We start from the raw sequence: 14,863 nt of genomic DNA on the forward strand, positions 1-14,863 counted from the left end.
TTCATTCCTGAACAGCTCTTTTCTCTCCCTTTGCTCAGATTTTCTTTTTCTGCTTCAATTTTCTGAAGCACATCACCTCTGAGGAGTTCTCTGCTGTGAAGTCGCAGAGGTAAGGAGCCCATGCCTGCTGCTGCATGGGCTGCAGAGCCAGGGAGCTTGTTAATGCTGTTCCTTTGGGGAGATGGAAGCCCTGGTGTCCTGGCCCAGTTTTCTTTAATTTATTCTGCACTCTGAAGGCTGCAAAATGGGGCCGAGGCTTGTGAGGTGCCATGTTGTGCTCTGAAAAATTGTCCATGCTGAAATGTGCTCTCTGCTTAATGACTGACCGTGGCTGCTTTAGCACGGATGAGCCCAGAGATGTGTGAGCAGGCTGCTCAGCAAGCTCCATCAGGCACTGCTGGGGGGAATGGAGTCGCTGGTCTTTAACAGAGCACTAAACATTAACCCCTTCCTATTTCAGGAGGGGTAGAAAGAAAGCAAGCCCACCCTGGAGGCTCTGAATAAGCACACGTCTGCCTGCAGCCTGTTGCCACCCTCTCAAAATCGGGGTGTGTGGGCTGGGACTGTTAGGAGGGTCTATCTGCACACTGGCCCCATCCCCTCCCTTCTGCCCCTGCACAGCTGACTCCCCACTGCCCTGATCCACTCTGTGCTGCAGAGATCTGGCCATGGCCAGCCTCCATGGCAGCCCTGGAGCATGGCTCAAGTACCTTTTGTCTTTCCTTTCCCAGAAGGAAGAGTTTGCCACCCAGCTTCACCCTGGAAGAGATCTGCATGCTCAGTGAGTGCTGCTGCCGAGCATCAGCGCCCCTGGGTGCTGGTAATGGTTGATCACTTGGGGGCTTGGGTTCCCAGCACCAAGGTGACTACAAATGGGTATGCTTTCCTTGGGGCTTCCAAGAACGTGGCCCCAGGGCATGGGGGAAGTGTCTTGCTGAAACAGAGAGAAAATGAGCGAGGCCAAGCAGGCCCTCAGGTAGTTCTGTTTTGTTTTCTCTAGAGCAGAGAGACCGAGGCAGCACCACAAGTCTGAGCAGTGACTTCTCCCTGGGGATGGAAAGTTCTCCTGGAGCAGCTGGGAGCTTCACCTATGAAGCAGTGGAGCTGATGCCAGCAGGAGCACAGGCTCAAGCAGCATGGTGAGAAGTCTGAGCTCTGTGGCATGGGTTCCTTGCAGTGGAGGGAGGAATTTGGCTCTTCAGAGGCTTTGCTGCAGCTTGTGCTACAGAACTTCTGCACCAAAAGTTGGGTATCACCCCATGTTAAAGACTTGTCAGGCTTCTGCAACAATTTCTCCCCTGATGAAAGCAAAGCAGTTTTGTTTCATTTTCACCAGTTTCACTGTTAACTTCATCCAGAAGGGATCTCATTACTTTTAAATGATGGTTCCAAACTGCCAGAAAAAATTACATTTGGCAGCAGCCTCCCCAGGGAAAAGTGGAGACAAAGTTTAGCTGCCCTAAAATTAAGCTTAATCAGTTTATGGAAGAGATTATACAGGGCACTGTCTGCAGTTGGTGGTAGGTGGGCTGGATGGCCAAATAGCTGCTCTAAACTTTAGCCCCTCTAACAGCACAAGGTGTGTGAGCTGAAAACCTGTAGCTGCCTGCAGCACTGCTTAAAGAAACTTCTGGGAGAGAACATGGAATTCTCAGTGCTCCCTGTTGACAAGAGGGTCCCCTAGGACTCCCCTGGGGTTGCCAGTGGCTGTCTGGAAGCAGGGCTGGGGAAGGTGTCTGGTGACTCTCCTGCTCTGGGCTGGGCTTTGTGTTGCTTGTGGAGTTTCTGCTGCTGATGTGGGATTTCAGAACCTTGCTGCAGGGTTGCCCCTCTCAGTTTAATTTTTCTCTCCTCTCCCTCAGCACATGTGAAGAAGCTATTTTACATTGCAATTATTTTAAATTAAATCTGGGTTGTGCTGGAGGCAGTTGGAAGCCTTCAGGGACTGAGCCTGCAGCCATGCTAGTGGCAGTAGACCTAACTAAAGCACATTGTGGTTGAGATTATAAAATGCTGAAGAGAGGAAAAGAGAATCTTCCTGCAGAATCACAAAATGGAGATGGGGAGTCCCAAACTATGTTTGCCAAGTGAGCAGAGCAGTCCTCTTTGACAAACAGGGCCTACCTACCCACAGTAAAGTGACTGCAGCAGGTGGAGAACAAATTTCCACCTGCCTGGCTGCAGGGTAGTAAGCTGCAAGCATTTACATTGCTCAGAGTGCTTAGGACATACAGACCAGATCCTGCAGCACAAAAGTTAATGTGATTTTCACAAGATGTGAAGTGGCCAGGACATGCTGGAAGAGATCTGCTGCACTTTTGAGTATCAGGGTTTGATTTCTTACTCTGGTTTGCTTTCCTTCCTGTTGAAGGCCTCAGGCTGTGCTGGGGTTCCTGCTGCTGCCACGGTGATGATTCAGACCCATGGTGTGAGCATGAGCTTGGGAAGGGATGTCTGTGAGCCTTTGCCATGACTTCTTAGGGAGGGGACTGGGCACGTTCTGCTGCAGCCTGTTGTGGCTGTGTAGTCTGGAACACAGGTAGGGCTTGCTGCAAGCTGGGTGAGCTGGGCTGTGCATGGAGGGAGGAGAGGAAGGGATGCACTTCATGGTGTTGTCCTGAAACGGGCGGCCTCAAGGTCTCCTTGCAGGGAGAGGCATGTGGGTTTTAGCTGTACAAGCCTGTCTCTGCAGGCTGTGCTTGGAGACGTTGGCAGCTATGATAACATGAGATGAATAATGCTTGGGAGAGGCTGTGGCGTGATGTTTGAGGGTAGGGCTTGCTGCAAGCTGGGTGAGCTGGGCTGTGCATGGAGGGAGGAGAGGAAGGGATGCACTTCATGTTGTCCTGAAACGGGCGGCCTCGAGGTCTCCTTGCAGGGAGAGGCATGTGGGTTTTAGCTGTACAAGCCTGTCTCTGCAGGCTGTGCTTGGAGACGTTGGCAGCTATGATAACATGAGATGAATAATGCTTGGGAGAGGCTGTGGCGTGATGTTTGAGGGTGGACAAACTTCAAGGAGGGAAGAGAGGACATCATGCTTCCCACTGTACGATGAGCCTGTCTTTAGCTGCACTTGATGACAGTGCTTGAGATCTCAAAGCTGAGGTGTCTTTCCAGATTCCAGGAAGAACAGCATGTTTTATCCCTGAGTTTGTCTGCTTTAGACTTTTCCTTTTTCCCTGTGTGCATAGTGAGGTCTCTGTCCAATTTGTTCTGGTTTTGGTAGGGGAAAAATTCTTGAGAATCTTCCAGGAAAAATAAAGATATGTGAGAAGGAAAATCTGAACATGGAGCAGAAGTGACATGAATTAATCCCAAATATGTGTGTCTGTTTGGTGTGTAGGTGGATGGCACTGAGAACTAAGCCCTGATGCAACAATGGATAGTGGATCATGCCTGAGTCTACATGTGCTGGCTTGAAAAAAAGCCAAAGCAGCTCCAGGCTGTCAGCACAGGCAGGGAGAGGGCTGAAATGCACCTACAGCTGGAGGGATTGTGAGCTGTGAGCATATGGTCAGAAGTGTGGTCAGAGATGCCTGAAGGGAATCACTAAAAGGGAAAATAACACCAGCGTTGTGTCCCTGTCACCCTCATCAGTGAGCATGAACACCCACCTGGGCTGAGCTCCTCGCCTGATAGACTCTGCAGAGTTTAGAGCAGATTGAAATGGTCTTTCCCTGCTGGGAGGCCCCCTTGCTTGAGGCATTTTTACCAGCTAGACTAAACAAAGCAATCCCTGTATGTGTGTGGGCTGGTGCATTCCCCTGTCTCTGATTGCCAGGTCACGTGGATGGTGGTCTATAAAAGAATGAGCTCAGAGGGGCTGAGCTCCTGTGCCCTGTCACTGAGCAGTTACCCATGACTCATGGCTCCTTGGGAGGGAGGAGGGCAGGTTCACTGGGAGCAAGAGCTTGTAGCTACTGGGGTGAAAATCCAGCCCGTTGTATAAAGGCTTCCTAGTTGGAGTATGTGGGGGAGCCAGTTTTCTCACCCAAGTCCTCCATCCCACAGGAGGAAGAGCTGTGCCTCATCACCACAAGCTGTGCTCTGGAGCAGGGCACAGCAGTCAGAAGACAGGCTGCCTTCCACGGGGATGGTTGAAGTCAAGTCCTCCAGCTCTTCCTCATCAACCCATTCTGATAACTTCCTGAGGATTGGAAGCAGCCCACTGGAAGTGCCCAAATCCAGGTGAGATGGGATGGAGTAGGGCATTTCTCAGCAAAGTGAGTCTCTGGTAAAGGGACTCCTGCAGGGCTGCACTGTGTGGCTGAGAGCCCTGGAGCACCTGGGTTTGTATCTGCAAACAGGCCTGGAGGCTGGATCCTCTCTTGCCTGACCTTGTGTGAAACACTTGCCATTAAACACAGGAACTCTTGCCTTGCCCATTTAGAGGAGTGAGGAACTGTGCTGATAACATCTTAGGTGTCTGTCCTCAACACATGCCTCAACTCCAGGAGCCCTGGCATCCCTGCATCCTGCATGCTTGGAGCTCACAGCACTTCCTCTGTCAAATGCAGCCCCAGGGGTTTGAAGGGGCTGTGCTGTTGGGTGGAGGAAGCCTTGCACAGCAAGCCAGCCTCGCTCTGCATCTGTCCTGTCCCCCTTTCCACCTCCTGACCTTCCTGACACCACAGGGTGGAAAAACTCTGGGTGCTGGTGGCAAGCAGAGGTAGAACCTGCTGGGAGCAAGCTGCCAGCACTGCCAGCACAAAGGATTGCACCCGGAAGGCTGTGTGTCCCTGCTGGGCAGCCAGGGAATGGGGACCCTGGACCAGAGCCTAATCTGATGCCATAACAAAGGCTATCCTGGCACCCTTCTGGAGCCTGATGCAGTGGTGGGGCACAGCAGAACAGTGAGTGAAGCTGAGGAAGAAAGAACAAAGCCTGTGGAGCAAACACCATGTGTTTAGGCCGACAGGGGATAAAGAGGCTCTAAGATAAGAGGTTGCTGTTCACAGCATCAAACGTTTGTGTAGTCTCTGCAGGTTTTCCAAGGAGTCTTTTTTTTCTAGTGATTCCCTTCTGAAACAGCCACCAGCCAAATTTTAGTATCTCATTGCATGGAAAATAAAGTGACAAATAAGTAAAGCATTGAAAAATTTATGAGACTGTCTTACCAACTTTCTTGATTCCAGAGAAGAATGGCTGGCTGGCAGTTTTCATAAATTATGTGAACTGTTCTCCCAGGGAAGGAGATCTATAGGACATTTTTGAGTTGTTGCTGGGACCCACCTCTGCATTCTCTGCAAGATGAAACAAATCTCCCAAGAAGAGGACAAAATTCAGGGGGAAAAGCAGCTTGTCTTGGGCGCTGCCATTTATTCATTATGTTAATTCCATAATTCCTGTGTGTTCTCTCATGCCATTCCCAAGACCTAAGAGGGTGTTCAGCACTGGGCTGGCAGTGAGCTTGCAGCAGTGCTGTGGAAGAAACTGTTTATGGTGCTTCAGCCAGTTGCTGCTCCACAAGAGTGAAGAGGGAGAGGCAGAGTAGGCCGAGCAGCATGGCTGGAAGGTGATGAGCACACCACACTGTCCCTAGGATTTGAGTCCCAGGGGTTCAGAGTTGGTAAAGCCAACGATTATCTTTCCTCTGGCTGTGTCTGGATGAGGTGTCCTCAGTTTTTCAATTGTTAGTGTCAGGTGTCAACAACCAGCACCCTCAGGGTTTGAGGCAGCAGGCAGGTGTGGTGGGGAAGAGATAGCAGGTATGCTATGGAGACCCTGTAGGCAGTGGGTAGAATTGTCAAGGCAACAGCTGAACTGAAGTTCTCTTTCAAACCAAGTCTTCTGGCTTATTCATGCTTCTTTGCCTCCTAGTCCATTGCCAGATTAGCCAGACCATGGGCTGTGCCCTGCCTGCCTTCCCTGGGCTGGCACTGGGAGCAGCTCTGCTAGCAAAGGGCTGGAGCAATGTCACAGAGGAAAAATTTATAGAACTCCACTTGGCTTTGGTCTCTCTGCTTGGAGTGTGTTAGTCTGAATTTGTCTGGTGAGCTCTGTGCAGGTACTGGATATCACAGTGCCTTCAGCCACCATTTTCAATCCTGAAGGAAAGGCAGACTCCCATTTTAGGTGAAGAAGGAGAGTATCTGTGATGGAAGGAAGAGGTAAATTTTCTCTTTTCCCCCCCTGAAAAATGGTGGGACCATGGGAAAAATGGTGGGATGTAAAGGCTGGATCACAGAGGTTGATCATTATGCCAAAAAACACCTTTTATCTCTGCAATGCTGCTGGCAGGTTAACACTTGAGGCTCTTAAGATGAAGAAACTACTGTACTTGACTTCCTAATCCTCTGGTTGTGTGGCCATAGCAACAAAACACTTTACCACTGCAGCAGCAGTTGAGGAAAAATGGTTGTTTGTAAAATGCCAGCAGGCACCCTTCAGGTAGCCCATGGGTAGAGCCCAGTCCGTGTGCCGGGCAGGGGAGCTGCGGAGGGAACAGGAAGTCAAGGTGGCAGAGAGGGACCTGGGAGGGGAGCTGTGGTGTCCTCAAGGAAAGTCACAAATGCCAAGACAGCTGGTGGGAGCCAAGCCCCTCTCCTGGCCAGGCCATGTCAGCAGTCTGCTGCCATCCCCTCTCCAGCCCATCTCCTGAGTCCTGCTCTGATCCAGAGGTCCTGGCTATGCATAAATCCCAGGGTGGTTCTTGTCAGGCAAAGCAGTAGGAAGGCAAATTCCTGGCAGTCTTTCTAGCTTATTCCAGCGTGCTGGGATGATCACATCTGCTGAGGCCAAACCATGCATGAAGGTACTGTGTAGACTATGGGCAGACTAAGACAAAGTGGTGCTTGTTCTATGAACTGAGAGCTGTGGGCATGGCAGAGGGTGCATTGACTCCAGCTCCTGATGGCTGAGTGGGCAGCTGCTTGCAAGCCATGTTCTCTCTTAGCACCTGATGCTAATAATCTGAGCATCCCATGACACTGCAGAAATACCATGTATCTGTGTCAGGGATTTGGTGAGTGCATGTAGCACTAATGGGGATTAGCAACTGGATAATCTTTGGTTGAATGTGCTTTCCCTAAGTCAATTAAACAAAAACCAAAGTACTGTGATCTGAAGAGTTGAGGTCTGCAGGAGTTAAATCATGGAGGATCTGCGTTGGTTGACAGCCACAGTGAACTCCCTCACTTAAAGAGCTGCAGGCAGCTCAGGTGTGGGTCTGGAGGGAGTGCAGTGAGCAGAGAGGGACAGGGGACAGAGAAGCTGCTGCCCCTTGGCTTTAGGTGTTTCTAGGTGGTGATCAGGCTGCATGTGCACCCTGTGTCTTGCTCCTTACAGCTTATTCCTGGCTTGGAAGCTGGATCTGCAGTGTCATCTCTTGGGATAGTGACCACAGCAGGACAGGAATTGTTCACAGGAATCTTTTCTGGAATTATTGCACGACCTTGCTACAAAATGGGCTTTCTGGCTGGCACATGAGTGTGCTGCTATCCAGAATGGTTGTGCTCACAGAGGGCTGGCTGCTCAGGCACTGGGGCACTAATGGAGCTGGTGGATAGCTGGCTGGGATTCAGCCAGAGCTCAGTACAGCTCCCTGCCAAGTGCTCCTTGCCAGTGCTTCCCACGCAAAGGTGGGAAGGGCTGCCCTTTACTCCACGTTGCCACAATCTGCCTGTGCATACAGTACTTAATGCTTTGATTTGAGGCACAGAGCATATGCTGGCAACTGAGCTGCTTCCCAAATAGTCCCAGGTATGTAGAAATGTGGCAGGTGAGCGGGGGCAGCACAGGGCAGGATGAGAGCTGAGCTGCTGGACACCTGGCACTCATCTCAGTTACATATTGGGAAAGGGAAGGATTCCTGACTGTTGCTCTGCCTCCACTATTGGCTCTTCTCTGGTAGGCGAGTGCCCGTGTGCTCTGAAATACTCTTTGTCTTGTGCAGCATGTTGCATGGGAAGCACTGACCTAATTAAAAGGAACTGTTCCAGGCTGGGAGTTGCTAATTTACGGGCTGCTAGAGGTCCTTCCTTGTGTGAAGGAACATCTTGCAGCTCATCTCTGTTTTGCTAATCTAATTCTGTTAATCTTGCACTGTTGAGGGAGTTTCTTCCCACTCGTGGACCTGAAGAGGTGGGTGTGTGAAGTTCTCTTTCATTCTCTTTCTGTCTGCCAGTAGATGTCTGTGGCAGAGACAGTGACTTGAAAGCTTTCTGTATCTCATCTCCCTTAACCATGTCAGCTTTGCTGTAGTGGTCCAGCTGCTCCCCAAGACCCTACACGCGGCCCTCGCAGGTAGCCGACCTCTGGCATGGCTGTGACATGTCACAAACCTGTTGTTCTTACAGGCTTGGGAACTGGTCCTGGTGTCCCAACATCCCCAGCTTGCTGTGGGGCCTGAAGCCCTTTCTGGGCCTCTGCAGAAAGACTTCACAAAGAGCCTTCAGGGGTAAAAATAACAGGGAGACACTCACACCTGGCATTGACTGGATTGCACTGGAATACAGTCACCCTAGAGATCTGGTCTTGGTCTCAAGGCAAGCTCAGCTTTTAAGAACTCTGCTGCCCTTGTGCTGCAACGTCGAGATTTCCCTTGCCATGCCTTCCCTGCCTGTCTCACTCAGCCTTGGCCCCTCTTGTCTCTCGAGGCTGTTGAAGATGCTTGTTGGTTGTGACACTTCCCCAGGAGCCTTTCTTGAGAAGGCATAGAGGATAGAGGGGGAGTCTGCCACGGTGTCTTAGCTTAGCTGGTTGGGCTCAGATACGTAAGCCAGGAGAGAGATGACCTGCACTCATTACACAGACACAGTTTATTCAATTAATTGACAAGTGTTTATTCTGCTGCCTGGAGGCAAGACACAGAATGGGCTGCCTTGAACTCCCAGACTCCTGTGCTGTTTGGTTAGATGTAGCTTGACTAAGTTTGCACAGCTGCCTGATGGGGTCAGGGACCCCAGGAAGGGCTAGGGAGCCACTGAGAGTCAGTCTGGCAGGAGGTTCATGATGCTTTTAGCAGCCTGTCCAAGAAAGGATTCAAGAGGTGACTTGCTCCACCTCCAAGAGCTGGTGTAAGATCAGTCTAATCTTAGCTAACAACCATGAGAGGTGACCAGGAGCTGGAAGCTGAGCCCACACACCCAAACCATTTTCTGCTCACTTTCTTTAGCACAGGCTCATTTGGCCAGTGTGGTTGCCCAGATGCTGGGCAGAGGGACATTTTTAATGTCTTTGAGGCCCTGGATCATGTCTTGTTCCTTCACTTGCCCCATGTGCATAGTCTCCTCATTAGGATCCTAATAGTGCTCTCCCTTTGTGAGAACTGCAGAGCTCTGCTCAGTTCCCTTCACCTGGAGATCCTTCCATAGCCCAAGCCCTCCTCTGCCACTCGGAGTCTCCCTCTTCAAAACCTTCTTTCTCCCTGGCCCCAAACCTATCCTCTGTTCAGCAGCTCATTACTTTTCTGACAGAATCACATCCCCATCTACTTTCAGCCCAAGCCCATTGCCTGCAGACCTTGTCACTGCTTTAGCTCCAACACTTGTCACTGCATGTGACACTGCTGTTCTTCCTGTCTGGCTGTGCTGTACTCTTAGGGAGGTGACACCCTTCTCCCTTTGCACTGAAGCAGTGCTCTTCTATCCTTCTCCCTGGCTTCCTGCACTGTTCCCATTGTGCTTCCACCATGGCACCATGCTCTGGGCCCAAACGCTCTGCCTGCTCTCCTTTATGCTGACTTCCTCAGCTTGATCTTCCAAAGGCAGTAAGAGAGGTAGCTACTCCCTATATCAATTCCTTGCATCCCAAGGAAGGTTACTCCTCTCTGATCTCCAGAAGGTCCTTCCTAAGGGTTCTGCAGTTCTACTTTCAGTGAAGTGCCCTCATTCTTACCTCAACGTTGTGCTCTAGGAAACACACCTCTTTGCAAGAAGGGGCTCTCCCAGTGCCTAAACACTGGCAGCACCTCACTCCTCAGTTCATCAAGCAGCCAAAGAACTAGAGCTGTGCAGGGCAGATGAAAATCTCCTCCCATTTTCTGCTGTGATGCCCTCCCAGAGCCTGGACTTTCAGATGGTGGTGTCACCCCCAAACTGCAGCTGCAGGAAGGACAGTGCTGTGATGGGAGGCTGACCTGCAAGGAGCTGTGTGGCTTTCCCTTCTCCACTTGTGCAGCCAGCTCAGGACCTCATTTCAGACTTCTCAAGCTTGCCCGTATTGATCAGGCTGGTTAAATGGCAGGCTTGGAATTAGATGGAGATTGCAAACAGGTTTCCTGCTGTGCATCTCCCCCCACCCTTGTCTTCCAGTCTTGCTGAGGTCCTTCTTGCTGTGGGAGATCCTGTCTTTCTCACTGCTCTCCTGGTCTCTTGGGGAGCAGCTGCAGTGCGCCACTGCTATTCTTAGCTGTGAAGGCAGCATGCAAGTACCTGGCCCAGCAGAGCTGGAGCTGGTGCACTGCTATCTGCCCAGCAGATCTCAGATAAATTATCCAGGAGATCTTGGTAGTGTGTAATTGAGTAGCTCTGCCACAGACTGTGCTTCCAGCTATGTACACTCTGCTGTGCAGCGGGGCACAGTAATTGCTTGCTCCCCGGAAGCCAAGAGCTCTGGGTTTGTCTCAAGTGATTGTACCCTCTTCTCTGAGATTTTGGAGGGACTCCTCAGATTCACTTATCAGATTTCATGCTTCCTTCTTTCCTGGTGGGAGGCTGCATACATCAAGCTATGCCTATTTTTCCTGTCCTAATGATGTTTTGCCTCCTGGTTTCTGATGCAGTCCATTCTTCTGACAAAGGAATGAAAAGATCTTCAGATGTTGGGGAAAGGGGTGGGTGCCCTGGAGACATCTTGAGCAGCGACTGGCTCTGTTCAGATCTGGTGTTAATGCCTTGGGAATGATCTGCCTTCTAAACAGCTGCCAGATCAAGGATCTCAGAGTCTTTATCAGCACTAACCAAGTCACAACCTTGATTCTCTGTCAGGCCTTGCCACTGCACTGGAATGTGCTAACAGCTACAACAAGCAACAGGAAGATGCCCCTGGTAGAGCATGGTGTCCACATCTGTGAGGGACAGGGGGCAGGTGGAGCTGTTGCATCTCACTAACAGGTTTCCCAGTTCTGCATGGCCATCTGCTTGTTGCTGCCTCTGTCCTGCACGGCTCCCGGTGCCTTCCTGCTGCTTTCTCAGCCCCAGCCGGCTTGTCTCTCCCCTCGTGCTCAAAGGAAGGGCTTGTCCTGGGGCCCAGCCAGTGCTGCATGTGGCACCCTGGTCCCCGAGTGTCAGAGCTGCTGGCACAGACACTACTGGCAGCCAGCCCAGAGGGCCCCTGGCACCAGCACTAGCAAGAGGCATGTGGCTGAATGACCTGACTGATCGCGCCGTCTCCCTCTCTCTCTGCCGCAGATCGGCGGACCATTCTCTGCCCGGATCTTCCGTTTCCACAGACTTTGGCAGCTGGCAGATGGTGACAGGGTGTGGCAGTATTCGGGAGCAGGCAATCCTGAGTGCAGACGCCTCTCTCCCTTGCAGCTTCCCGGATGAGTCCCCTAGCACTTGCCTGTAAGTGTCTCAAACGCAGGATCTCTCTGGGTTTCTCGGCTGGCTGCGAGCGCTGGAACTTTATCGCCCTGGCATTTTCAAAGAAGCCTGGGAGCCCGTAACAAGCTGTCCTATCTTCTCTGCCTTGATGCTTTCCATCCAGAAATTGAGACCCTGAGCACTCTTTGCTTTTGTTGAACTCAGAAAGAAACCAGCATTTTCTCTGTCTAATGACAGAGGGGCATTTTACTTTTCTCTCTTCCCTGAAGATGCTGAATTTGAGCATAATCAAGTGTATTTGTGGATGCATGCTTGTCAGGACAGGACTGGTAACCTGGATCTTCTTGCTTTTGGATCTTGCTCATCTCCATCTCGGGTTAGATCCTTACTGCAGTAAGAGAGGGGCTGTGCTTCTGTCACCCCAGCCTTTGCCTGGCCATGCACAGCATCATTTGCAGGTGCCACATCTGGCCAGTGCAGAGCAGCAGAGACCTTGCATCTGGCTGTGTAAAATGGCTGGGAGGCAACTGTTCCTCCCCAAATAGAAAACCACCTCTGTGGAAGCTTGAGAGATGGGAGATGTGCTCTAATTGCTGTTAGAGGAGAACCTCAGCCTGTGCCTTCAGGCTGCAGACTCTCAATCAAGAAACTGAAATGGCAGCTCAGGGGCTGCTGCGAGCAAGCTGTGCTGCCACACGCTCGCGGTCCCTTACAGAGATCTGAGTGTGCTCTGGAGGCAGAGGGCAAGTGACGTGACAACCAGTGTCTCCTGTGAGGCAGGCTGGCTGCCATGGCTTGCCTTCTCACGTGGCTGTGCACTGTGCTGCTGAGCAGGGCAGAGCAACTGCCTGCAAGTTACAGTGAAGCTACAAGACCCGTGAATTGGCAGATCAAGGAGTCACGAGAGATGCTGGACATGGCCTGGCTGGGATTTGCTCTCCTCATTTAATGAGGACAAGCTGAGCTGCTCCTGCAGTTGTTTGGAGTTTGGTGAGAGAGCAGAAGGGACTGAGGGATGGGTATCTGAATTAGTGACTGCTCTCCTGTGCCCTGAACCTGGCTGTGCTTGGTGGCTGCTGATCACCAGTGAGTTGTTGCTGCCCTTGGAGTTGGATCTAATGTCAGAATAGGGAATTCAGTAAGACAAATGTGAACTGAAGCTGAGCTCTGAAGCTGCTGGTGCCAAGACCGTAGGCTCGTGCCGTTTGGCGTCTGGCTGTTTGGGACGGATGGGTTCAAAGGGAGGGGGACAGTGCTTCTCCCTGGGGTGTACAGTCGGTGCTGGGCCCAGGCACTGTTTGGAAGGGATGTAGAGACCCCCAAGGATGCTGTGTTGAGCTTGACCCAGGGCCTCCACTCTCTCCACTCTGCATCAGCTCTCTTTGCTCAGGAACCCATTGTGGTTTTATCCTAGTTTTTCACAGCCCAGCACAGTGTGAGTTTTTGGAAAATTTAATTCCATTTAAGTTCCCACTTTACATCTCAGCTGGCATCAGCTCGATGAAGGGACGCTTTTCACAGCCTACTTGTGCTTGTGTGGGGCTTGTCAGGGCTCACTTTGAGCTGGGGCTTTGACAGCCTCCTCTCAATCCTGCACCCCGAGCTGGAGGCGAGCGGGCAGGCTGTAGGAAGTGTCGAGGGGCAGAGCAGCATGGATTTGGCAGGGAAGTGGGACCTGCCTCCCTGCTTTGACTGCTCGGAGTGAAAAGGTGCAGCCAGGCTTGGTGCTGGGCAGTCACCTGCCACTTGACCCTGTGCCTTGGGAGTGTCTCACTCCATGAAAAAAACCTAAAAGCCTAAATACAAAGCTTGCCTGGTGAAGAGGTGCTAGAGCCAGAAGATGTGGGACCCAACTGCTGCACACCCTCGCTACCTCTGCACACGACATTTCAGATCACTGCACTCGGGTGCACGTAAGTCCTGCTTTCGTGTAGCTTATTTTTAATGCTAGCAGGTGTGCGAGTTCCACGTCCCAATTAGGTTGCCAAAAAAGCATCTTTTTAACGTGTTTAGATACGTTGCCTTTTTTTTCCTTTGCCCTCTGGCTTCTCTTTATTACCAGACACTGTAAACAGCGGCCCAGTTGGCTGCCTCGGCATCGCTTGCTGTTTATAGGCCTCCCACCATATCCTCTTGCTGCTGTTTCCAGACCGAAGCTGTTGGCTGTGGGTGGTTAACACTTCCATTCAAACGAGCTGTGCCAATTTATAGCCAGCCCGGGCGCTGGAGAGATTAAAGAGAATATTTTATGAGGAAGGTTCGCGCTGCGCCCTTGGAGTGACCTCTGAGGAATGTCTTCTTCTCTCTGGGAACCACCCGCGTGTCGCAGCAAGGACCGTGTCAGGCCGGGGCGCTTGGGAAGAGCTGCCTCTGAACCTTAGTCTTGCTTTCCCCTCGGCTGAATTGTTGCTTCCCCTCCTCTCTCTTCCTCCCCGCCCCTAACCAGGTGTGTGGATCAGCTGGAGAGGAGAGCAGGTCCTGGGGGAAGCGATGCCCTACTCCAGCTTGCAGAGAGCAGCTGTGCCAGGGAGCAGAAGTAAACGCTGCTCAGCTCTCCCAGTCCTGTGGCTAGAGCACTCCTTGGGGCTTAGTCTGCCCCCTCTCATCACCCCCCCTTCCCCAAAGCTGTCTGTGCTCACACGAGTGCCAGAGGCTGGGGCCAGTGGGCAGGGGTGGTCGCAAATAGGTTGGAAGCAACTGTCCAGGCTCCATCTGGGAATGCTGCGTGAGGAGGGGGGGGAACTGGTGTGGGGCTGACGTCAGCCAGCACCCACTTGGCAAAAACAGCATTTTCTGTAGGAACCATGGCCTTGTGAGCACCATGGTGGTGGGAGAAACTGGGAGAGGGGAGTGAAGGAGGAGACCTGGGGAGAGCAGGAGGCTGGGGCTGTGAAGGGCTCCGTGGGAGAGGGTGGGGTTGGGTTGGATAAGGAAGCAGCAGCACCAGTTGCTGTAGCTGGAGCCTTTTGGGGCTCAAACTGCCCTGGCCCCTGGAGCCAGGGTTGCAGCCAGAGTCTCAGTTCCACCTCCAACAGCTTGTTCCCCATCAGGAACTGGAGCTGGGTGAGGGAGAGGGATGGCTGCAGTCCCTGATCTCCCCCTTCTCTCTCCTAGGCTGGTGTCGCCGAGCGACCGCGAGTCCCGGCTGGAAGAAGTGCGCTCTGCCTTTCTGGCCAGCTACAGCCGGACCATCGGCCTCAAGGCCGTGCCCCCCAGCCCCTCGGGGGCCATCGGCGGCCTCCTCGAGCAATTCGTGCGGGGCGTGGGACTGAGAGGCAGCAGCACGCTCTGAGTTCCTGCACGGAACGTTCCCCAACCGCTGGCTGGAGCACCGGGGCGGGCGGCTGCCTAGCAAATACAAACTACGAACGAACCCA

At 52.2% G+C, this 14,863-nt stretch overlaps 1 protein-coding gene across 1 annotated transcript in view; it reads left to right on the forward strand.

The window, feature by feature from the left end:
* Positions 1–14,823, forward strand: part of MTMR14 (myotubularin related protein 14) — a 27,153-nt gene extending 12,330 nt beyond the window's left edge. Inside the window, exons 13-18 of the mRNA XM_009999313.1 lie at positions 39–109; positions 732–781; positions 1,001–1,139; positions 4,012–4,188; positions 11,352–11,507; positions 14,601–14,823. Of these exons, the coding sequence (XP_009997615.1) occupies positions 39–109; positions 732–781; positions 1,001–1,139; positions 4,012–4,188; positions 11,352–11,507; positions 14,601–14,778 (771 nt within the window). The 3' untranslated portion in view covers positions 14,779–14,823. The remainder of the gene's footprint in view (positions 1–38; positions 110–731; positions 782–1,000; positions 1,140–4,011; positions 4,189–11,351; positions 11,508–14,600) is intronic.
* The last annotated feature ends 40 nt before the right edge of the window (positions 14,824–14,863 follow it).

The sequence above is a fragment of the Chaetura pelagica genome, unplaced genomic scaffold (genome assembly GCF_000747805.2).
Source record: "Chaetura pelagica isolate M959 unplaced genomic scaffold, ChaPel_1.0 scaffold316, whole genome shotgun sequence".
NCBI lineage: Eukaryota > Metazoa > Chordata > Aves > Apodiformes > Apodidae > Chaetura > Chaetura pelagica.